This window comes from Struthio camelus, chromosome 7 (genome assembly GCF_040807025.1).
Source record: "Struthio camelus isolate bStrCam1 chromosome 7, bStrCam1.hap1, whole genome shotgun sequence".
NCBI classification, from domain to species: domain Eukaryota; kingdom Metazoa; phylum Chordata; class Aves; order Struthioniformes; family Struthionidae; genus Struthio; species Struthio camelus.
The window spans coordinates 35,510,257-35,535,228 of NC_090948.1; the positions used below are offsets into that span (position 1 = coordinate 35,510,257).

Below are 24,972 nucleotides of genomic sequence, written 5' to 3' on the forward strand. Positions count from 1 at the left end.
ATAGGAACCTAAGAACAAATAGGAAAGGATTTGGGCATTAATCTTTCTAGGTAAGCATGCAAATGCAAGATGGTTAGACCCCCTAATTGCATGCATGTGTTCAGTGCATTTATGCTATAAATACTGCCAATTTATTTCAGGGTATCCTACTTGTAAAATATTTATTTCTTAAAGTGATGTCCTGGCGTCACTGATGTCAATCAGAGTATTGCTATAAACACCAATATTTTACTTGTGTTAACTTAAAAATACATTAAATTATATTTTTTGAAAACATCCTTTTTCTCTAAGCAGTAATAGCTGTAAAGGCAGCCAACTGAAAGATAACATTACATATCAAACCATGATAAATTCTGAAGGTTGGAATTGCAGGCAATGCCGCAGTACAAACACAAGTAATAATGGAGTATTTACTCAGATAGCAACATATTTTTCTTGTTTTTTAAGGTAAAGGAATTAATATTGAAACATTTTGCATTCAGAGAACTGAGTTATCCTCCTATGGTATAATATGCAGGAGCCAGAAATCCAAGAATTGGATTGAGCAATTAGTAATGTCATAACAATTTACATCTACTTACATTTTTTCCTGGTTGTTTCAGGTTTTTTACTAGTATTGCCATCTCTCCCAATGAATCATGACCATTTAGGAAGCTTACAAATTTCAAACAAAGAACAAATGTATGCGTTTCAGAGTGTTCTTTTTTTTAAATAAAATACCTGGCAAGATTTGAGTTAAAGCGAATGCAACATTATGAAGCCAATTATTGGCTCTTATTTTCAGCATTCTCTATTATTTACAAATGTGAGTTGCATTTTGTTATTATTTTAGGTGAGACTAGTAGCACAGCTTGATATTAATATTTTTTCTGAGAGCGCCTATTGCACAATCTAACATTTAGTTCATTAAAATTTTGCTGAGCTCATTTTGTGTCTTGAAAATCATATTTTATTCCTCTGGGTTTTTTTTTTGCATATTTGAACGTTTGTAGTCATATTTCTGTGAACTTAGACCAAGAAGGAATGTTTAATTTGTATTAAAAATTGTGGTGATTTCTTTATAAAAGGTATATTAGCCCTACCCAGGGATTATACCTGTAGTAGGTGGTTGGCTTTTGTGCCGTGAGCAGGCCAGTGCTATGAAAATATATCTAACTTCAGAAAATTATAAGCCTTTGAAAAAATTGTACTTTTCACAGACTTAGTAGAACAGGCTTAGGTTTTAGCAGCTGAATTCCCTGAAGCTCCACACTGTGGTTGTGCAGCACTCCCCCTACAGATACTGCACTTGGGCTGCTAGGGTCTTGCCAGTTTGAGAGCAGTGACACTGTCATCTGCTTTCTGTGCTTTTACAGTTGGCATAGGCAGCAGGCAAGAGGAGGACATCTATTAAAATACAGAAGGGAGAAAAGCAGGGCAAAACACCTTCAGCAAGGACATTGGAACTAGGATTTTGAGAACAGGAAGACCTGGATTTGAGGAGAGGGGCAAGAAAACTGGGCCAGAAGTCACATGGGCTTGGAGCTAGAAGAGACTGAGGCTGGCTGATCAAAGATGGAAGAATTAGATTAGACTGAGTTAGGATTAGATTGAATGAGAAGGCAGAGGTGGGCAAAATGACCTTCGCTAAGACTGGAAAAAGTCGATGAGGGAGCAAGGGCGATAATCCAAGTGCAGATGAGATGCCCAGACAAAGAAAACTGGGGTAAAAGGTGAGGGGATGTTCACCCAGATTGGATGATTTTAGATGAATGAGGATGGAATTAGGATTGGGAGGCTGGGAGGAGTAAACCTCGAGACCTGGCTACAAAAAAAAGCCAGAACGTGTGAGTATGTGGATAGGGGAACCGGGCAACTCTGACCACAGTGTTTCGGAGTAAAGAAATGAATTTAGGACTTGCTAAGCAGAGAGACTGGGATGGAGATATCCATAAGAATGAAGAGCAGGACTTCTAAAATAGGACTGGGGAGTAGAGGAAGAGGTGGGACAGCTATAAGTTCAAGGAACAGGACAGAAGTGACCATGTTTTGGCGTGACAAGCAGAAAGGTCCATGTATGTCAGGGTTTGCTGTCTCCAGAGGGCAGACAGGACCTTGAGGTGCCTAATTCTCCTCATTCTTCTTCCAACAAATCTCTTTGAAATTTACTGGCAAAGTGTGACATCCCCTTTCCGTGCTTATCTGTTTGAAGGATGGCAGTCTGGTATGGCTGAAGGTTGCTCTAATAACTGAAACGGTAGCATGTATGCTCGTTGTGGTGCACCTAAATGTTTGAGCACTGCTGGTTACCCTTGCGAGGATTGATACGAAGCTGTAGGTGGAATTTTTGATTTTTTTTTTTCAGGTGCCATTTTGTAAAACCTAGGAGATTGCAGGATGAAATGGGTTCTTAGTGTTGCCAAGTTAAGCACTGAGATGCTAGGAAATGATGGACGTTTGGTCCTCTGTGCAGAACTGGCACGGTGTTGGCATGCTTAAGGTTGCACAGTGATTACTGCAGGTGTTGAATGGCATGTTGTAAACAAGGTAGGGGAAGAAAGATGAGAAAGAGAAATTTAGTTCTGACCTGGAGTCTCTGCCAGGCTTCGTGCGTGAAACCGAGCCAGAGCTACCTGCTTTGTAAGGGGGTTCATTAGTTATTGTGTTTCTCATTTTCTGGGCTCTTGATCCTGGTACCTTGGTATCAGGGTTTCGACAGCTGACGCTAACCTCAGTGGGAGTGGGACTTTCAACATACAAAGCATTGCATAGCGTTAAATGCTTTGAGAAACAGATTTTAACAATCTTAAATAGACACCGAAAGTTGGTAACCGATTTTTTAACTTCTCTGAGCCTCAGTTTTCCATGTCGAAAATAGAGGTAATATTACTGACTCCCCTCAGAGAGATGTTTTCAAAATAAACTAATGAATGTTTGCTAAGCAGACTGGCACAATGGTAGCCTGGAAAACCCATGAGATGCATGGAAAAAAAAAACATGATGAAATTCATAATTTTGTCTTCAGAGCAGAATATGAATAATGTGTAGCAAATAAGTCCTGGGACTACACACACTGAACAATGGTGAAAAGCTGTTACGAGAAAAATAGTTAATTATGTACGCACTGTTCATTATGTGTACTGAATGAGCTAGAATGTGTGTGGAAACGATAGTATGTAATCATGCAATTAAAGGCTATATCATAATCTGAACATACAAAGGGGCCAATTTAAGGTTATTCAAGTATGCTTCATTCTGCTATTTTCTAACTACTGAAGACTTTTAAAGTCTTTTTCTGTGTTCATTTCAAATATATGAAGATAGTATCTGGGTTTCAGATCCAAATCAGTGTCTTAGTCAGTTTCAGTTACGTAAATCAATATTATCACCATCCAAACAGTTAAGTCTAACAAGTTTGTGTGAGTGCATGACATCACACAAGCCAAGATGTCATTTCTGTCTTATGTAAACGACTTACACGTACACAGCTGCTGAAGTAATACAATTCTTATTAGTACCGTTAGCTGTACATGTTATTTCAGGATGCTTCATGTTTTCATATCTATTTCAGAAGTTTGTTATCGTACTGGATTTATCAGAGCATTCTGACACACATTTCTAGAGTTTGTAGATGGAAGATGTTGTGCCCATGTAATGTATCCCTTCTACTTGGAAGACAAACCTCGCATCGTTTTTTTTTTATTTTTATTCAAATTATGGAAGTTCTGAGCATAGGAATAAACAATCCTGGTTTTCATATCCAACATAACAGAGACACGCTTGTAGCTGTGATTTTTTGCAATGACACAAAATTCCCAGGCACCATTATTTCCATTTTTTTTTTTCTTTCATCAAGTGCAAGTTTGAAGATTTAAACACACTCTCTTTGGAGCGCAAGTAGAATTACTTTTCTAGGATGTGAGTGATGTAAAGGCTAGCTGAGAAATGCATTCCTTCCATGAAAGTTCCTCTTAGTTGACTGAACTTCAAATTAGCAAAGTATTTTTTGTGGCAAGCAGTAATGCTACTTCAGGTAGAACCTAAAATCTAGTATATAGCTTTGCATGTTCTCTTGTTGCAAAGAAAAATACTTATTATAGTGTTAGCTTTACATTCTTTCTAGAAACTAAGGTTTTCATATGTGATATCCTTTAGTGTTAGGACATGGAAGAAATAGTAAGTGGAATTAAGCAACTATTTTGAAGCCTTCATAAATGATCTTCAGAACAGTGGAAGAGAAGAGAGCTAATTATTAGTTTATGTTTTTCACTTCATCTCACCATTGCTAGTATTTTTTTTCTCTTTTTTTTGGTATTAGTAATGCCTTTATGCCACTAATAACTTGTGAGGCTTTGCTGCAAACTGACTATTCAACATTTCTGTATCAGCAAATGCAGTCATTCCCATTCTTCTTTAGCGTTCTTTAATTTTTACAGTCATTTTCCTTCTTTCTTCCTCCCTCTTCTTGACCCTTCGGAGCTTTATGCCACTCAGCTCTGTGTAATTGATTATTAACTGTTTTAACTGGCAGGTGACCAGGCTCTATATGATTAGCTATTTAAATCTTATCTACTATTTCGTTTGTGCCCTGATTGATTCTTTCTAAAACTTTTCTAGGTCCTCTGTAAAGCAACTGAAACACTTGATGTGTAAGTACGCCAGATTCGCCTGCAGGAGCACTATTTCTTCCCAGCGCTGTAAGCTGATACTCCTAGGTAGAAACTCAAATATATAATGCCTTTTTTGTAGTTAATTTCCAGCTATTATTATAATTAAGGCATTTTAAACATTGCTGCCTCCTGTGTATGTCCCTTCTGCTTTGTGTGTTTGTTTCAGGTTATAGTTCCCAGGTGTATTCTTTATTTATTCTCTAATAGAATCCATTTTATCATTTTCTATGTTTCTAAACGATCTTGTGTTTGCAGCTCCTTCTATTTTAATGTTGTCTGCAGCCCAGAAATGTGATCTCTTTTTCCAGATCGTTCATAAAGATGCTACTTTAGCCTGGAACTAGCCACAGGCTCTGTGGAAGTGCAATAGACACCTGAACTCCTTTGATGCTTTGCCATTTATCAGTCTGGTTTGTTTGTTGTCTCCTAGCGAACAAATCGGAAGTTCCTAACAAGTACAACGGCAGGAGGAATCATTTAGGGAAGACAAAGACTACTCCCTCCAGCATTTGAGAAGCAAGAATGCCAGGCCAGCCCCTCACTTAAAATTCATGTATCTGTATAATCTAGATCAGAGTCTCCTCTACAGGCCGCTTTTGCTTTTAAAGCTTCTTTCTTGCTGGTCCCTGGTCCCGAGAGCCATAGCTTATAGAACAAGCAGAATTTTGCTTTTGTCATGTAATGTGGAGGAAAAAAAAAAAAGGGGGACTACCTCGAATTCTTCTTTAGAGACCTCTGGTATTTCCGCTTGTGCTTTTGAATTTATTCCAGTCAGACATCATTGTTTTAAATTGTCTCCAAAGGCTTGCTGTAGCTGTCTTCCTGACCTTGGGTTTTTCTTCTGGGAGTTCTCCACCTCATTAATTTTCCATTTTTCCCTCCGAAATCTAGAAAGATCTCCTCCTTTACCCATTCCTTGTAATTTCCCCTACCTTTTATTATCATGGCCTCTATATAGCAGGTTTGCAGTCCCCAGCTTTCTGAATAATGCAAGTTTCGGTTGTCTTTGTGCTGCTGGAGTAGTCCCAGCATCTTCAGCCACAGTTGAGGAGGTGTTTGTTAGTCGTTACAGTCTGGGCTTGTTTTTCTAGTCCACTTTGTGCACAAGATACGTCTGCTGTGCTGTCAGCATGCGTGGCCTTTTGTGCTTCATGTGACTTAGGAGGCTATATTTAATTCTGGTTGAACACAGCCCAGAATCATCCAGTAGCTTTTCTTTTGCTTTTTGAGAGAGGTTCTAAGTAGTTCACTTACAGACTACTTTTTCCAAATAATTAGAAACATGTCCGACAAAACGGTACTAACAACTGCCATTGCATGATGTGCTATATCATATAACAAAATCACAGTGTACAATATTGTGTAATATGTCACTGTTATAGGAAAGTATGAACAAATGAAGTGTTTACGACATTGAAGCTAAGAAAGCTCTGTTCCAAGGTCACTTTTTGTGATTTCCATATGATGTTTTGTTAGGCCCTGAAGTACCCTTTATTCGACCTTGAAAATGTTTCTTTCAGCATGGTAGGTTTGGTTAGAATCTATTGTAGTCTTTATAGCTGAGTCAATTTTCACAGTGGTGTTTGTAGTTGAATCATTAATCAATTTTATGTTATTGTTTTCACAGAGTGTTCTTGTTTTACTTATGCTTGAATGAGTAAGCTGTTTTGAATGGATGTTTTCAAAAACAATCATTAGCTATACTGTTTTTTTAACCGACCGACAGTTTCTCTGAGCCTTGACAGTTTTGGCTACTGCCGGAAAGGGTAAACCTTAAAACTAGCTCAGCCTTACTCTTTTGTTCCTGCAGAATGACAGAAAGTAAGTATTATCGGAATTGCACTCTCTTTTAATTTTCAGTACAGATTGGCATCTGGAGTTTAGTTCTCCAAAACAGTTAAGTCAGACACAGCTGGCAGCTCTAGGAGTGGAAGCATAGTTTCAGGAATTCCCAAGTTAAGCTTTGTAGAACAATGCACTCTAGTTAGGGGAATTCTGCAGTTTGCAATTGTCAGAGATGTTGCATAAATTTACTCCCTGAGCTATTCCATTGACTTCAATAAGACTTTGTGCAGGGTAAAATTACATTCATGACTGCGTGCGTGATCAAGGTCTTACAACTGCCATCATTCCCTATCTTTTGTTGTGTATATTCAATCTTAACTTTATACAGATGTATCTCCAACATGGAATTTCTCTCCTGAAGTTGCTGTTTGTCTGGATTTTGTCTATCCTTGGTTTGGGGCTAGAAATACGTTTTTAGAGGATTATTCTGATTTTTGCCGTTCTCTTTATATGTGCTCATAATTGAAGACATACGGACATCAAAATCAGCAGGATAAAAACACATTAGAAGGCTGTTTCAATCTTAGCCGAACGTAAGTACTAATGTATGTGCAACAGTGGAGTGATTCACGCTGTATCTTTGGTCCTTTCTTAGCCTGTTTAATCTAATTTATCTAAAGGAAAATTGTACATGAGCCTACATAAACTGAAGGATAAAATTAAGAACAGTGTGTAGCAGATTGTATTTTAAGGCTAGTAAGGTGCATCTAATAACATAAAGTAAATTTTGAAAATGAACTTACACTTTTGTGATGGAATTTATGTCAGTAATTTAATATTAAAGCTCATTAGTAAAGGTATGGCTTTCAGAGTGCTAATGTTTCTGACAGAGTCTTAGCTTTTAAACTTTTGGTGTAATTTTAAGACATATCTGCAGTCACAGGAGTTGGAAATCCCCAAACCTATCTGTGCAGTGAGTCCATTACTTCGAAGAGAAGCTCTGGCCCCCTTGTGTGGAACATACTGGAATTTCAGCCAGGGTCATGGGTGCTCTGATGAGACAGCCACCATCTCGCCCTTTGTGAAGGGACAGATTTGAGCAGTAGGACTTCACACACAGGCAATTTCTTAGGTTTGTTTCAGTTCAGGAAAAATTTGCCCATAGGTAGAGTTTGCTTCCTGTTCCCCACTAGATGGAGGCCCCTGAAACTCTGGGCACGTTACATTGCTTCCTCTGTGAGCTGCTTTCTGGCAGGTGTTGGAACTTCATTCCATTCAGTAGGTTACTTTGGGCATCTATACTTCACTTTGTCACTCTGTTTAGGTAACATGGAGTTGAAAAAAAAAAAAAAGTTTGATCTCCAGGTATCTGAATATAGCAGCATTTCTAGAATATGAGAGTATAATTTCAAGTTTTGGGATGCATCAGGTAGCCAGGGTCCCCAAGCATGACCTGTGCAATAGGAACATGTCCAGCACTTTGTGCTTCCTCGTAACTGTACAGGTGCAGGGAGGACAGAATCAGGCCCCATGTGTGAAAAATAAAATACTTATTCTCCTCCTTCTATTTTTGCATATTCTGTCACGCTCAGCTGGTTTCTGGGTTGTTTTCTTGAGCAAGCCATCAGCTAGCTGGCCAGGCTCTCTGGTAATGCTTTCGGCCCTAATGCAAGTGCGCAGTGCTTGAGATGGAAACAGTAAGGCAATACACTGAACCTAAATCCTTCAGTATATCCTGAAGTAGGCTTATTATATTTAGTTCACATGGTAAAGAGTGTGAGTTGGAAAGTATTACTTAGGATGCGTTTGAATGTTGTAAATCCACAACATGCCAAGTGAATCTAAATAGGAGTTATTTTTAAGTGACGTTTCCAAGGGGACTTGGTCAGCTTAGCGCATTTATAATAGGTTGTGCAGCTATTCCTCTTCAGGCCAGTAATTCGATTTTGTCTTAGCAAGAGAGTAACTGATAACTTGCTTCCATCCAATGGCTGTTTGACAGCCTAGGTGATAAGACTACAAAAGACTTCATAAGGGAAACTGTTTAAAACATCCATCTGAGCTGTGTTTTTTAAAAAATAATTCTATGAGCACTGGAGCTATTGAGGACAGTGGATTTCCAGTGCATTTGAATCTGATGGTTCAGAGTTGTTGCAGATCATTTTTAAACTTAATTATGCCAGGACTTCATTTTGAGTTTTGTCCCTTTCATTAGACATCAGAGAACCTACAGGTGAGCTCTGTTACAAATGCTATCATGGCAGTAAAAAATCAGCTGCAGCCAAGACTTTTAATAAACCTACAGCATCTATGTGGTATACCATCTCAGAGTGAGCATGAATTCTAACATGGTGAAAACTCCATTTAAAGCTATCTTGTGACCAAGGTGTTCATAGCTGTGTCCTTTATGTTTTCTAATGTCTGTTAAAAGCTTGTGCTCATATGGTAGGCCTCCCCTTGATAGGAAGTATTTAACGTGGTCCTCTCTTTTCTACATATCTGCCCACTTTAATGAAACTGGTAGCAAATTAAATTGTCTATGAGCTCTCTACTCCTATCAGAAGTTCGGAAGTTATTAACAGTGAACCAACACACAGACCCACATCCAAAAAATTTGTCTATGTTTGGTTGCCTTAGGAAACCAGCTAAAAATGAAACGAAACAAAGTTTTAGTCCCTGACCAAAAAAAGCACTTAAAACCCTTGTGTCCGTCATTTGTCAGGGACTGAGAGAAACTCTGAAACCTGCGTAAAAATGAAGTTTAAAAAAAAAAAAAAAAAGAAAGAAAAAAGTACAAGTTAGTTATATAGTAGAATTTCTGCAAATATTGGGATTGTATAATACCTTTCAAATTGCAGTTAAAAACCACAAACTGATGTAAAACGGACCCAAATCCTATTCCTTACAAGAAGTCTGTGTGCAGAGGCAGACAGTAATTACTTGCGCATTGAAGTGAAGAAATGCTCATTCAGGCTGCAGACTGCCAGTATATCCGGTGAGTTACAATAGCCCACTCACGCTGAGCACCCTACTTTCTCAAGAAAAATGCTTAGTTAAGTTGTATTCCCCAGCCTTGATTTCTCCCTGCTGCCCTTCACATGACAAATTCTGCCGTTCTCTGGGGGCTTCCCTTCACTTGAAAGAAAAGTGTGTTTTAAGTCAAAATCCTTGTGGGATCAAGGCAGTCATAGTTTTCAGACAAGCTGGCAGGCCAAATTAAAGCTCATGAATACTAGGCTGCCTCTTTTCACTAGATTTAAACTCACGTTACTTAACTGGAGATAGATAACACATTTTTAGTTTTGATTAAGACGCAGCTGCAATAAATGGCATGACCGCTTGCTTGTCCAATAAGAATAAAGTAAACTAGTATGGGTGTTAGGTTCATAGTAATAATTAAAATGAAAGAGGACATTCTCTCTCTTGTTTAGTGGCGTATTAAAATACAAATCATATCCAAAAGGCTGCTCACTTCTCTAACATACAGTTAATATTAAAAGCAATAAAAGATTAAGGACAATGCTTTGCTCTGAGTTGCACTGTGTGAGATGAAGACCATTGGACCAGTTAGGCCAGTGACCTAGACCAGTGTAACTTGGATAGGAACCTGGCCCCAAGCAACTTGTCCAGGGTCGTATAGTCTGTGCCTTCATCTATTCGGTCAGTTTCCTTGCATTGTTAATCTTGGAGACGTAGGCAATTCCACAGTTTCAGAGGCAGCTGTACTTGTTTATTCATCACGAGGGAAAAACTTCATGCCATAAGAAGCTCTAGATCTCCTCCTGCTCCAAAATCTCTCCTTCAGGAATCAGCAGGGTGGAAGTCTACATGCAGAAAAATGTCACTCCTCATCTTCCAGCAAGGCGGTAGTGAACTCCTGTGGTACTGAGATACCATCCTTCCAAAAATACACTGCAGAATGGTTGCAAGTGCAGTCTGACATATGGCCATACAGAATTTCATAAGAGTGTATAGATACCTGACAGTGCAGAGTTCTGCTAAATAAATAAAGTGCATGTGATAAATTGAATAGATTTTATAGTAGCGTTTCTAGTGCAGTTACTAGCTTTCAAAATCTGGAATTCCTTATAACTGTCTATATGCATTATACTCAAATTCTAATATATGTAAGTGGCTGTATCATTCATTTTATTTTTTCAATCACATTTAAAGCAAGCTAGAAGATGGTTTAGAGCTTATTGCATCCTTTAGTGCCTTGTTTCCCTTTCAGTAGCTAAAATATACTCATTTTAATTAAAATTTGTTTTTAAAATGCATCTTGCGGTCAACACATGCTGAGAAGAGCTACTTACCACCCATGTACTGTAAGCTTACTGGGCTGAACAAAACGGGAGCATTACTTTTAGTTAGCAGTAAATACTCTGGTGGCTTAATGTTTTCAGTCTACTGTAATGTCCTATTAGATTTCAACAGGGGGGAATTGCACTAGCCTAGCCCTGATGATCAGAGGTATGAGAACCGATAGTGTGCCAGTAAGTGGTATAACGCAGATGTAGCCATTTTTACCGCATTATGTTTCTCTTTCCACCGAAGGTCCCGCAGAAGCTTGTTTTGCTTCAAAATAACAAGGTAGAGTAAAAAATAAAAATGCATCTTTAGTATAAGCAGCCCAAGAGAGATTTACCAGGAATCGTATATTGCTATAAACCTTTTTGCATAGACAGGTCACTGTCTATGCAAAAAGTGAAGAGATAGAGCAAGATGCTCATGGTTAGTGTTGTTTGCGCCGAATGACAGCTCATTTGGCCAAGTCATTTTACTCATTTTAGACACTTATGGATTGTAAAAGGAGATCCCACCATGTCTCCTCAGCTGTCTACCTTGAAGATTTGCAAGGAGTAGCTAGCTCTTAAAGCATGCTAAGGGTCGGTAGATCAGTGTATCTTGGAGGAAGGGGACGATGGCATATCAGTTTAATCTTTTAGGCTAGTTGTTTTCTTAGTGTCCTACAGCCTTCCCCGTCCTTAGTGAAGAAATGTGCACCCACTTGATTATTCACAACCTTCCTCATAATGAAATTCCTCCTTTTCTTAATTTCCCCTTATTTTTTTTAACATAGTGAAGATTAAATTGTATGTGCACATGTGTATGTTTAGCTGAGTATTTTATCGCGTTAAGACACGTCAAGTTATTTATAATAATAAAATACCAAAAGGAAACAGCTAAGAACAAAGGCATAATGATAATAGGGGCTCCGTCTTGTGGGATGTAAAGTGCCCTGTAGAGGCACTGAGGCATCCAGCTGCCAGAAAAATTATCTTCCAAAAATATCCGTAAGGAGTAAGAGAAACTCTAAAAAGCTACAAAAATACCTACAGAGACTTACTTCAATTTCCATTTTAGTGTTCAGTCAAATCTTTTGGCTGCTATTGAAGTCCTAAAAATGTGGATAAATATGAATGAGTACAGTGTAAATACTGAATACTTTCAAGACTAGAAGATATCCAGAAAGGATTTAATCTCAGTGAAAGAATAAGGTCAGCCTTGCCATATTAGCTGCTGCACAAAGTTTTGCTGACCAGATTTTCAGTAAGATTTTGCTTTATTCTCTGGGTTTGTGCCTTTGTGGTTCACTGTCAGCCATAGCTATGAATTGTTAGATATTGGCAATCAAGTTTTCAGAAGCACTCAACTCAGCTTAAAATTCCATTGATTTACAGCAAGACTCCTCCAAGTCATTTAGGTACTTCCAAAGACGTTACCTATTGTTACTTAAATGCATGCTTCAAAAAGGGATGAATCAAAAATCAGAGGAAGAACTGGCACCATCAACTGATAACATCAGAAGACTAATTCCTTAAAGAGATATCTTCAGATTTTTTTTTCGTTATGGTAGTAATAAAAGAGGAAACAGTCATTTTGAGATTTTAGATTGATGATGCAATTTAATGCATTATTAATTAACTAAATATTACAATTATTAAATAACTTAGCACATTTTATAATTGCAGTCAGCGAGAGGCACTCATAGTCAAGCTGAAACGGAGTTGACATTCGATCCTATTAATTTCAGGAAAAAAAAATTGTAGGGCTAAGCGAAAAACATTGAAGGCATTTGACACTGAAATTCAGAATAATTACTCTTGAAAAGTTTATCTTCTTTAAAGTATCTGACCAGAGGCTATTTCTGACCCAAGAAGATGTAGGCTTTTTGTGGTGGGAGTTCAGAAATTGGCTGTCATATAATGTTTACTTCTTCCCCTCCCCCCCCCCCCGCCTTGTTTCTCTTGATGGGAATCTTGGAAATCATCAGAGGGGCTGTTGCAGATGAAGCACGAGAATCAGCAAATAGAATTTAGGAAGTAATCAGAGAGGCTGACTTCAGCTTACTCTTAACTTCTGTGGCCTCCTTCTGTGCTCAGCGAAAAGAAGTTGACCTCTCCTAGGCAAAGTTGAATTGTGAGAGCCTTCTCAGATTATCCGGTCTGGGAGACCGTCTCTCTCCATTGAGAGCAAAGTGAACCTAGGGAGACTAACCTCCCAAGTTAACACTGGTCTTTGTTGGTGTTTTCCTCTTCCATGGCATAACAGAAGAAGAAGTGGCTATGACAGTAGTATCTCATATCAGTACTGCACATTAACATCACTGCATGTAATATGTATAAAATCTTTTGGACAGCAGCCTTTGCTTTTGAATGAGAGGATGTGTCTTCTGTACAAAATGTATTCCATGTGTAATTCCAGGGACTTCAGTGGTCTTATCCCAGGAGAGAATGTGGCTCGGGTTTTTTGCTGTTTAATGTATCTACTGTCCTTTTTAAGTAGGAAAGAAATGGTTACATTTTCTTATCTTTAACTTTTAAGAATTAGTGTCTATGGTCCAACAAAATCTCCTTATGTGAACTTTGTATCCAAGCCAAAAGTTATATCCCACAGAAATGTAAAAATGGGACTTTGATTTCTATCTACTATTTATGGTGACTTTCTCTGTACACATATATTTAATTTCTTGTTTAACCTAAGGCTGGCCTCATTGTTCACTGAGAGAATGCCTGAACTATAAACCAAAGCCCTACGGTTCTGCTGGCATAATCATATTCCGAAATACATCCGTGTAACTTTATTTGCTGCTGCTAGGTCTGCTATACTCACATTGTGCATTCCCACTGATGTCAGTGGAAAACAAACTTTGACATACTTGAGGAAAGTAAGCCCCTGAAGACCCATCTGTGCAAGATCTCAAAATACATGATATTCAAGCATTTTTGCTAAGGGCAAACAAGCATCTGGGTTGAGTTAATATTCAGGCAAATGGCAAACCTTCAATGCATTTGCTGAATGCATTTCTTTCATTCTGCAGGTTAGTTCTTTAGTTGCTGTGCTATACGCACCTCCTAGCAGGTAGTAACTGAGTCTCTGAGCTGTCTTTGTGAAGTGAGAGGGCTGCTGGCAGAACAAGGTTTCAGTCCTGTAGTTGACAGCAGGCAGTGAGAAATGAGGCTCGGGAGAGAGCGGGGCACTGCTCGGTAGGAACGAGGAGTCTGCACATTTGTTGCTGCTATCTGCAGGGTTGAGGCGTTGGTCTACTCCTGGTTTGAATCATGAGACTACCTGCGGAGTACATTTGTCCTCCGTGTGAGACAGAGGGGAAAAATTGAGCCCTATGTAATGCGTGTTTACGGAAAGAAGTTCCTTAATACGGAAACCAGAAGATTTGTATTCTGTTCATAAACTCATTAAGCTTGAAATCTCTGCCAATGGCTGGGTAAAATTTCTGGGGGTTGCTCAGTGAAGTTTACTTAGCCACAATTTTGGGATGCAGTCACTGCTGAAGGAGACATTGTACTGAAGGTACAGGTGTGCTTGCAGAGAGTTCTGCTCTTTTTTTGAAGTATGCTGCTCTCTTTTCTTTGAAGTGTGGAGTATTCCTCCTGAAGTCAATAGCGTTGAGTAGTAGGAAAGAGTTAAACTAAGCCTAGAGTTAACGAAAATATCAGGGGAAACTGAACGTGTATGTACATTTCAGAACCACTCAGTACATACGAACATAAACATTATGAATAAGTAATGCTTTATGTTCAAAACTCTGTTTTTAATTTTGGATGTAAAAGAGGAATGCATGTTATCCTACAAGAAAAAGCACAACGGTAGTGTTAGACATGGGGAGAGAGGAAATGAGAAGATTTAGAAGGGTTTATCCTTCTAACAGGATTTATAGAACCAGGCGTTCCCTTTTTGTGTAGTGTAGGAATTGGTTTTCCCAGGATACTCATTCAGAAAATATTTTTAAATGTGTTTGATCTGTATTAGGAGTTAGTTTGCCAGGATTTGGAGGGAGAGGGGAGAGAGACATTTAAGAGACTGAGACTATTTGCTCATTTTTCTGTACATGTAAAGAACCATGAATAATGCAATGTTACTTGTGTGGCTAAGAGTAGCAAGTTGAAATTTGAAATACAACAGCCGTCCTGGAGAAGTATCGCTTATACTGCCTAACAAATACTGGCCTTGATTTGGTAATTTTATAAATGCTTTTTGTGTTTGTATTTCCTCTATTTGATTGCATTGTCTCACTTGAACATGGTGATATAGAGGACACTGAAATTTTTGAGATTCAGGTTCGTTATTTGCTCAGTAAGTGTTGATTGTCTTAGTTCTTTACAAGAGCGGTATATAGCTAGCGGTTGGATGGGGCTCACTCATTCCCTTCAGAACTCAGAAGAAAAACACGATATTATATTTTTGCTTAATTAATGTTAATATATGCAACTAATGTATGATTTCCTGGGACTTCCCTGTCATTTATGACGGTTATTCAGAAAGAGAAATGCTCTCTTCTATTGCATTTCTGAGGAAATAAAATACCTCCTCAAGGAGTTAGGAAATTCAATTTGAATTAGCGCACTCAAATATTTTCATTCTATGTCAGCTTTTTAAAGCGGAGAGCTTACGGTTTTGCCTTCATACAGCTGTTATATAACTGACTGACTGAATTATCACGACAATGCACGGTAGAAATTTTTCTGTTTCAGAAGGTCTAAAGAAGTCTTTATTGCTTTTGTGAGAACTATCCTTTCCTAAAGGAGTTGTTTTTAATTGTTAATATCTGTAACCAGTAAGAGGATTTCCAGCCCAAGATGCCTAGGCCCTCTTTATGTAGTTGATCCTCCTTCATCAAACATTTCTGCTTAAAAGGTCATAGTGAATGTCTCTCATTCTGTTGAAAGTATTAGCTTGAAAAAAACCACTATTTTAATATCTGAAAAAGGTGATTTTTAAAAACAAATTCTGATTGTATCATTAGATTTTGTTTGGCTTTTAATGTGCTTATTACATGTGCTATTGGTATCTGGGTATAATGTAACCCTTACCTTTGAAGGGGGGGGGGGGCCTCAAAATTCCCTAACTTCATATCTTCTTCCTCTGTACCGTCCATTGCCATTTTTATGTGTCTTGTGCTTTATGGTTATCCTCCCAGAACATATTAGGTATCCAACTTTAGTTTTTAAATTTGCTCTACATGGGTGCTGTCTCACCTTGCTTATCTTTTGGCTTTCTAACCTTAGTCATGTTTACTTTGATCAGATTGCTAAGTATTCATGGATCCTTACACTTCACAGAGAAAAACTACAGGAGTTAATATCTTACGTGTCTTTCTAAAGACAGCGCATTGCAGCCGGCACTGCACTGCATCTTTTGTACCAGGACAGCCACCTAAATAAACCCCAAAACTATGTGAACCAGGCAAGTGAAATTACATCAGTGTAGAAGAATATTGTGGTGATGTAGAACTGTCAGGATGACTGCTCCATGGGTTTTCTTCCCACTTGCTGGTTGTAGGATGTTAAAACTTCCCTGTGTTTTTGACATTCCCAATTAAGGCAGTGGCTCCCAGGTGTCTTACCTGCCATAAAAAATTAGAGCAGCCTAGAGGCTGCTTTGAGTTACTTTAACAACAACAACAGATGCAAAGGCAGCTGCAGTTTGGTTCGATAGAGCAGTTATCGCTGAATCAAGGCTTTTTGTTTTGTTGCATCCTTTCAATCCTGGGCCGTAGATCAGGGTTAAAGTTGGTCATTCTTCAGTAACTTGGCATTAAATATAGGGTTAGCTTTCTTTATGGTTTGTATAGCTCCCCTAAAATATATATTTTGTATCATATAGTTTCCACTGTCTTCATATTTCTCATTAAAAGGTGATTTTTCAACATAAAAATGTCAAAATATCCCTTTTTTTTTTTTTTTTGGAAGACATCTCAAACTATTTTCTTTGTTGCTGGTAGAGGTAGATTCAGAGGACAGCAAGTCTCCACGCAGAATCTGAGCAGGACCTGTTGTTTACTTTGCTGTTCCTCTGCGCAATTTTTAATGATGTGTTTTAGTGAGGAGTCTTAAATGAGTGACTTTTAAAAGCAGTGATACTGTAGTATTTTCAGTTAAAGTCTTTGGGGATTGCTAGACGTTAAGACTTTCAACAGTGTATTTCTTTGACAGCTTAAGTATAAGCATCTCTTTTGGAAAACTAAGCTCGGGATTTAACAGAAGTGTTTTGCCAAATCAATGTGAAATGGTTTAAGAAACTGCTGTCTCCAAACTGCTATCACCTCCTTAGCTGAGAATGTAGTAGATGGGCTAGTGAGCTCTCAGGGCGTTTCCGCGCAATTTATATTGCTTGTAGTGGATATCTGCAAAAGAAAGGGTTGTGACTGGAAATAGTCATCGCTAATGGGCCTTCTGTTGCTTTGTGGGTTGTTTAAATCTAGATCAGATTAAATGCAAAAGATTTCATCCTCAGACAAAGAAACTTCTTTATAGCAACCACTTCAGATGCAAGGACAAGCATAAGAGATTTAGGGAAGTACAACCTGACAGCCCCAAATGCCTTATTGTTTGTTATCAGTCCCTTGGGGAACATGTTTTCAAAGATCCAGTGGAATGATGTTGGCATTTTAGGAGAGGCATAACAGTGATTTTTGCATGTCTGTTACAAAAGCATCAGAAGTCCGCGTTTCCCACAACATGACTCTGAAAACACTGCAGATTTATCCCTGGGTACAAAGAAACTTGGAACCAGGTGACTTGTGTTTGTCCCTAGAGCTGAAGATTTTCCAGTGTGATGCCAAATGAGACAAATTTATTTATACATGTTGAGCAAGGTTCATAAGGGGTTTACATGGAAATCTAAGTTACACATCATAACACTGGTGTAATTTGTATCTTGAGGGACAGAAGGACAATGCCTTAGCAGGAAACACAGTCAACGAGAGAATTTAAAATAATTCAAGGAAAGGCCGTTTTATTGCTTTCTTCTCCTTTCTGTTGGTTGTTCTCCTGGCACGTTTGCGCAATGGCAATATAAAGCGCATTTACATTGACTTAGGAATGTGTGGCTTTCCACCACTACTTAGGACAGCTCTGATTTTGGTTGTATGATGTTTCAGAGTGAGCGCCTTTAATCCCAAATTCTGTTTAGATATTTATGATTTTTCCACATATAAAATGCATAAATAATTTTTGTCCCTATATTGAACCGGCAATTATTTGGATCTCAACCCCGTGAAAGGGAAATAGCAATTTGAAAAGCCTTCTTACATTACTATGATGGCCAGTATCTAAGTCCAAATTGCAAAGACAGAGTAGTATTTTACAAATCTATTCTGTGATCCACAGTTACCAAAGGGATGCTTTTGCAGCTCCACCAGAGAAAAGAATTTCACCTGGCTCTTCTTTCTTTTAATTTCTCCGGACGTCCCTTAATGGAATGGACGTCGTTCAGCTGAATGAATGTTTCCGTAAGTTTGCTTCACACAGACTACAAGCAATCACACTCATTATGGCTGTAGTATTTGTGTTTTTGTCTCTGTTGATGGATGTTTATTATGTCATTGCATTCAGTTGTTTGCAGGTTCTGTTTTCTGTGAATTTGTTGACTGCTGGATATATAATTTGTTGACTGCTGGATAATTTTTCATGCTTGCTTGGTGCAGCCAGCTACACAGTTACTGCTGCAAACAGTGACATATTAGGGTTACGATGGAGTTATGGGAAAGAAGGTGTGATCTGGTTGCTAAATACAAATCAGCTCTGAATACTTAGGGCATCTTACTGCAGTGTATCTGGTGTGTAACTTTTGAGTGTGAACCCATCTTTTTAATGGTTCCAAATGGTGAGTTTGGAATCCAAATGATGAGAAATGCAAAAGTGTATAGAGATTATATGTTTATGTTAAACATGTGCAATGCCACTTCTCTTAAATTCTTTCTGTTGTTAATGCTTAATAGGAGGGATGTATTGGACAGGATAATATCAGGGTCAAAATTTCCATGAGCAAGGTAGCAGGAAACCACAAAGGAATGTATTTATTTGTATATTTTCATAAAACTCACTTTTGTGAATTGTATGTATGTTCAGAGGATGGATTGGAAATTAGCCCTTTCAGGGTTTCTTTTGTGGCTAACGTAGAAAGTTTGTCTGTGAAATTAAAAATCAGTAGGCAAATAGTCCCTTGCCCCACCATGAACTTCTGCATTTTTAGAACTAAGGGAATGATCAAATTATTAAAGTTATAACAATTAACTGATTGTAAATGCTCAGTAACTACCAGTCGGAGGTTGCATTAAGGCTGTTCCATACCATCCGCTCATTGCTGCAGGTGTAATTGTTCAGCAACTTGTTTCCTGAGTGATGAGGCAAATTGAAGAGAAGTTTGTCGTCTTCTGAATCTTTTCAGGATGGACTTATCAATTTCCAGGTTTTAGCATTCGTCTCCGACAGTGGCAGATGAAAGCCGTGAATGTTCAGTGGGAATTTTCTGCCGCCTTTTTTCCCACTCATAGATAATTTATGCAACTAGAAGATAAAATGAGGTTACTAAATTAAGTGTGTCTATGTGTATATAAATAGAATGGGTTTGTTACCCATTTGCCGGTATTTTGGCTCAGCAGCAGCACTGACTGTCATAACTGCTTTAAAATTGATTAGACAATTTAACTTGAAATTCAGCTCTGAATACGGCAGAGATAAGCCTGTGAATAGGAGCATAAAGCATTAATCTTGCAGTTCTCCAGCTGATCTCCGTAAAGCTGGCGTTTTTGTGTTTATTCCATGGCTTTGAAGAAATTTAAAGACTTATGCTTCAAGTGTGACCTATGCACACGAGTGGACTTTGGCATATTATAAGGGTCAATAAGCAGCGGGCCCTTTGGCTTGTTATGCAAGTGAAGTTAAAATAGGGGTGTTTCTGCAGCACACAGGGTTGACATGCCCAGTGTTTTGGCAGTAGGAAACCGGCTTTGTCTCATTGTTCGTTCTTCCATATGTTTCCACCCAAAAGAGCACAGGAGCGCTTTTATTCTGTCCCGCAGTGGCTTGCAGTGTTGAAGCAGCATGAATGTGCAAAAAGAAGCAGACGTTTTAAGTGGAAGCTACTCTATTTTAACTTGATATAAAGGTATTCAGAACAACGTTTCTTAAGCTATTTTCATTTTTAATTTTTGTCCATATTGTGATGTTTCATCAAAAAAAGATCAATTTAACCTTGATGAAGTGGCAAAGTGACCGATATGAAAGCAGCTGGCTCTAAGGCCTTCCCGCACCTACTTTCACGTTTGTAACAGTAGTAACTTCCTTTCAGCTGGGGTTTTGAAGTACCTTTGGGCAAATATACGTTGGTTTCGAGTAAGTTCATCTACTGTTTCTGGTTTTAGTAGACTTCCTCTTTCCCTGTGTTCCTCTATTCCTTAAACTGATCCTAGTACAAAGGAGAAATGCGTTAAAGTGGACGTGCTTTCCAGTACTAAAACTAATTCACAATATTCACCAAAGGAGAAGTGGAAAAAAAAGGTGCAAGTGTGTTATCTTGTTAGTCAATTGTATCTGTCAGTTGCTGATCTTTGTTCGGCCTGTATTTTACTTACCACTCACCTGAAGTCTCCAGCCATAACTAGGGAACAGGCCGGTAAGGAGTCCTCTGCAGCAGCCGAGCTTCTTAAGCTGTTCGGTTAAGGATATTGAAAATGTGAGGAAAGTGATATACTAAAGGTAAACCAAATAAGACAGTCCTACAGGACAAAAAGGGATAGAATGACTCTGCCCCGTGTAGGTGATGTGGCCAGATTTTGCCTAAGTACCTAGTAGAGAGTGGCGTGGCATATATTTGGAAAAAATCAGGTCTGCCTGGGCAATACTGTTATCACTGTGGTCTGCAGCATGTCAAGATCTAAGCAGTGAATCGAGCGGTAAGATACTGCAGATTGCAGTGATAAAGGTTTGGAATTGAAGTGTTGGAAGGATATTGTTTGTTTTGTACATTGTATAGTAAATCATGTGCTCCACAGAGCTCTTAAAACAGACATGTTTCAGAGGCACTCGCATAATGTTCAGAAAATGCTGAACGGTGTCAGTCTAGAGAAATGCTAGGAGGCATGGGAGAGGTGTGGTTAAGACAGAATTACTGGACAAAACAGCAGTAGTTATAAAGACTTAGAACTGCAGATGGCACAGCAGCTTGGGATGCAAACAGCGTGTCACAGGCCAAGGAGGGCACAGCCCTTTTTCTGTAACAGCGTCTGAATACGGGCTACGCTTTTGATTGGCGTTTTAGGAAGTGCTTCCAAGTTGGAAGGAGCTCAGGGAAGAGCAAGCAGTAAGATTAGCAATGAAAAAGCTTGAGGGGAAGAACCAGAGGTGAGACTGCCTGTAGGTTCAGGAACTGTCCGTAGAGCACTGGAAGATGAGTACATCTTAACAGTAACCCAACGCTAGCCTGTACCTCCAGCAAGAAAGCCCTTGGGTGTAAGAATTAGTATGTAAGAATTAGTACCAAATCCCAAGTACTCCGTGAAACACCCCAGCTTACTGAGATCAGAGAGGCCTGTTGTAACCTCATTAGGTGTATGCATGCAAACAGTAAACCTCAGGAGATCCTGATTTTACCCCACTTTCGGTAGCCTTATAATCTCTAGTCTTAATATAATTCACCTAATTAGTCATACTGAGCTGAATCTGCCCCGATTCTTAGGTGTCACTGGGTCTCGCTCTATCGCTAATGTTACCACTTTGTTCCGCATCCCAGCAGTCAGCACCAGCCCAGTGTGTGATCCCACACCATGGGACACAGTGGTGCACAGCACTTTTCTCCCCTGCATCACAGGGAGCAGAGCTATAACCACAGCCTGCTTGCCCTGCTCCTAGCCTGGGAGTTGTCTCAGTGCCACCTCTAGAATGGGAGGCCTCCAGCCCTACCCATACAAGTGACAGGGTTTTGATGGCAATACTTAGCCAAAGACGGAAGGAAAAACTGACTGGTGTAGGTGGAAAGGCCCTAAAAACATAACCAGTCCCTGGTGCTGGATTGACTGCCTGCCTTACTTGCTCCAGGGTCAGACAGCTGAAGTCTAGCAGGCTGCAGGTTAAACGCACCGTTGCTGATTCCAGTATGCCAATCAGGTACTATCCATAAGCCCAACACTACTCTTAGAAAGGGCTGTTAAAGTGGCCTTGTCAGAGCCTAGCTGAATTCCCCGTTTAACAGCAGATGGTAGTATTTTCTTAAGCAACTGATTTATGAGTTTAACTGAGCTATTAATAATTCTGCTCATTTTCACTATTTTCTCTTATATAAATATGTGTTACAGTAGTTTTTATGCTTTTAGATAATTAATACATGCTATCGGAAGTACGCTACATTATGTAGTTTTATAAGCAATGCAGGTACATTGCCAAACTGGATAGGGCATTCTGCCTTTCCTTTGGCTGCTATCCTGTCATCTTCGTTTCTTTCTAGCTACTTACAGTGCAACAACATCAGGCACTATGCCTCACGTTTTTTTGTTTTGTTTCTGCATGTGTCAGGACAGAATGTTGTTCCTAACTTTGAAAAACACTAATTTTTGCAGGGTCCCGAATCTGAATTAGAGTTCATCCTTTACAAGAGAATGATGCTTCAGAGTTTCTTGGTGGTCTGAATGCTAGGTGTCTGCTGCGTGGGGAAAACTGGTCTAATATCTGCATTTTTGGTTCCTAGGACCAATGAAATCTAATGCTTTTCATGCTCTGTCCTTCTTTTCCCTGTCCCCCTGCAATGATGCGCAGATTGCTATTAAACAGTTGCCATTTACCAATACTCATTGAATCAGCATCCTGATTAGTGTTAGGCCTCCTTATGTGACTTGTATCGTTGCCTGTCATCTCAATGGATTTTGACATTCGGGAATGCACAAATATATGTTATAGTATGCATTGTAAATATCACAGATAATACTTATTCTAAGTAGAAGAAAAACTGGAGTTACTTCTTGCTGAGGATTGTGAGATATGAACAGGCTATGAAGATAACATGAAATCTGAAAGAAGAATATCTTCAAATATTTCACAATTTTCAGTATATTTCAAAATATTTTTTCCACTTTCAAAGAGCTTTAAAGATTTCAGAAAAGCATGGATTTGGGATTCTAGTCTCTCAGAAGATAGCTTTGGCATTTAGTAGTGCAAGTAGTTTCGTTTTCTCAGACTTACATTAAAAATGTTGCTAAAAATTACTTTAGGATTTCTGATAAACATTTACTGAAGCTATGTAGTCACTTCATAAGCAAAGAAGATAGAAGGACCAGGAGCACAGACAACTAAGGGTAAATGCCAGGCATTATTTCACAGAATTCTCTAGAAAATAAAGCTATTTACAGAAGCTCCCTTGCAGAAAAATGTTACTCTCTGACTGTCATCAGTATGTTTGAAGTATTTTATCATCTCTGTTATTTTTTGTCCGTGCTTAGTGTAAGTGCTTTCCGTGCCTCTCCTGAAGCTAAAGCTCCTGGAGCTTAAACTGCCTTGCCCGTTTGTAGCACGGCTAGGGCCCATACGTGTGGAGTATAGAAGCTTAAGGAAGCTTGCAAGCAAGGAAGTTGCACGTTAATATATCATGGATGTATGTGGCTTGGATTTGTTGACTGTGTGCATGGTCAGGTCCTTAATCAGTTATGCCATGACCTGAGCCCATCCAGCTCTCCAGGAGGCCTGAGAACCTCAGCAGCATCACTCCATCTTCTACTTAAACACAGGGCCTGGCTCCAGGAAGAGCAGTCTCCTGCCTTTTCAGTATACCTGTTGGAGCTTTCAGTCCTTTTTTTCAAACACGAAATGCTGACAAAAGAAAGCAATGCCATTATCTCCCGGCTAGCTTTTTGAAATCTCACGTTGAGGAAAAGCACTTACTGTATATTTCATATGAACAGGAAGCTTTCAGTAATGATTGGTATTTCTGAGTCCGTTGCAGCCAGTGCAGCTGTTGAAAATGTCATTGTGGATGGCACAAGTAGCACAGGATTTTGAGAAAGGCCATGCACCATCTGACTTTGATACTGATTAAAAAGAAAAAAACGATAGAACGTTTAAATAATAAAGAACGGCTTGGTTGTAAATACGTAAAACGGAGTGAAAATAGAAAAGCATCATCACTGGCTCTTGAAATCATCAATAACATTCTTTTATTCAGAATACTACCTGGTAGTCTGTGGATTTCTGAGCCGCTGTGATTGAATTTCGCAGATGCGTGAGGAGAATTCTGAACGGTTGGGCCAGCCTTAGCGCTCCTGCATTGAGGTGCTGGTATAACTCTTTGACAACGCATGCTGTTAGGTCGAAACGTCCCTGATGTTTTCGAGGTCAAACTTGCTTATTATTATTACCGACTAGAACTACTCTTTGTGCCCATTTTTGTATCAGTCGTGCTGGAAATATAGATGATTTGCTGTAGATGAATCAGAGTAATTTCAGCATATGCAAGCTTAAAGGCACTAATTATTACAAATGTTTCGGCAGAGCTTTGGCCAGTACTGTTGGACTGGAGTTATGGGATGCCTTTTGAATAGTGTATTTTGATTGGAAAGGAAATGCCTCTGCTCCATTTCCTGTGGGCTCTCTCTCAACTAGGATACTGCAAAATACAATATATTTGTTGACATGTTGTTTATGAAACTGGTCTGCTTTACTTTGTGTTGGCAGCTAGCGTCTTTAACAGTTAAAAGTCGTTTAGCACATTGTGGTGAACCCTGTGGAGCTCTCTGGGATTAACAGTGGGCAACTACGTATCCCCCTCTTTTGCTATGCTTAGACGTGACTGAAAACAAGTTCTGACAATATGTTCTCTCCACTCCTCTGCGTGGGCTTTTCCCGTCTTCCTCATCTGGACAGAATTTGGGAGCTTTCCTCTTTCTCACACAGATCTCATACTTGTTTTTCTCCTTTCTCTCTTCCTATTCTTATCTATGTATGCTCAAGTTATTTTACGTCCTTTTTCTTCATTCCCTCACTTGCCTCTTCTTCTCTAGTTTGTTTTTTCTTTTAGTTCATTCATTTCCTTTTGCCTTTCTGCTCTTTTTTATTGCTTGTTTGCTTTTGACTTTTGTCATATGCAGTGTAAACCTGACAAAGATCACTTAATCTTTCTGAGTTTTAATGTTCACTGGGTGCTCTACTGCTGAGTTGCCCTGGGAACTAAGAGAAGACCTAATTTTAGAACCCGTGATGGTTCTCGGGGGTCAGTGGGCATTTGCTCAGTCTACCATATGCGGCGCTTGGAA

General features: G+C 39.1%; 1 protein-coding gene across 13 annotated transcripts in view; it reads left to right on the top strand.

The window, feature by feature from the left end:
- PHYHIPL (phytanoyl-CoA 2-hydroxylase interacting protein like) overlaps window positions 1-24,972 on the top strand; it is a 97,343-nt gene that overhangs the window by 62,949 nt on the left and 9,422 nt on the right. For 2 of the 13 annotated variants that reach the window (XM_009676583.2, XM_068950733.1), the window contains exon 2: window positions 4,597-4,676. The exons of 6 other annotated variants lie outside the window; for them this stretch is intronic. In XM_009676583.2, the coding sequence (XP_009674878.2) occupies window positions 4,597-4,676 (80 nt within the window). Of the gene's footprint in view, window positions 1-4,596; window positions 4,695-18,069; window positions 18,187-24,972 lie in introns of those variants that run through there. 5 more of the 13 variants (XM_068950729.1, XM_068950738.1, XM_068950730.1 and 2 more) reach the window with 3 other exon arrangements.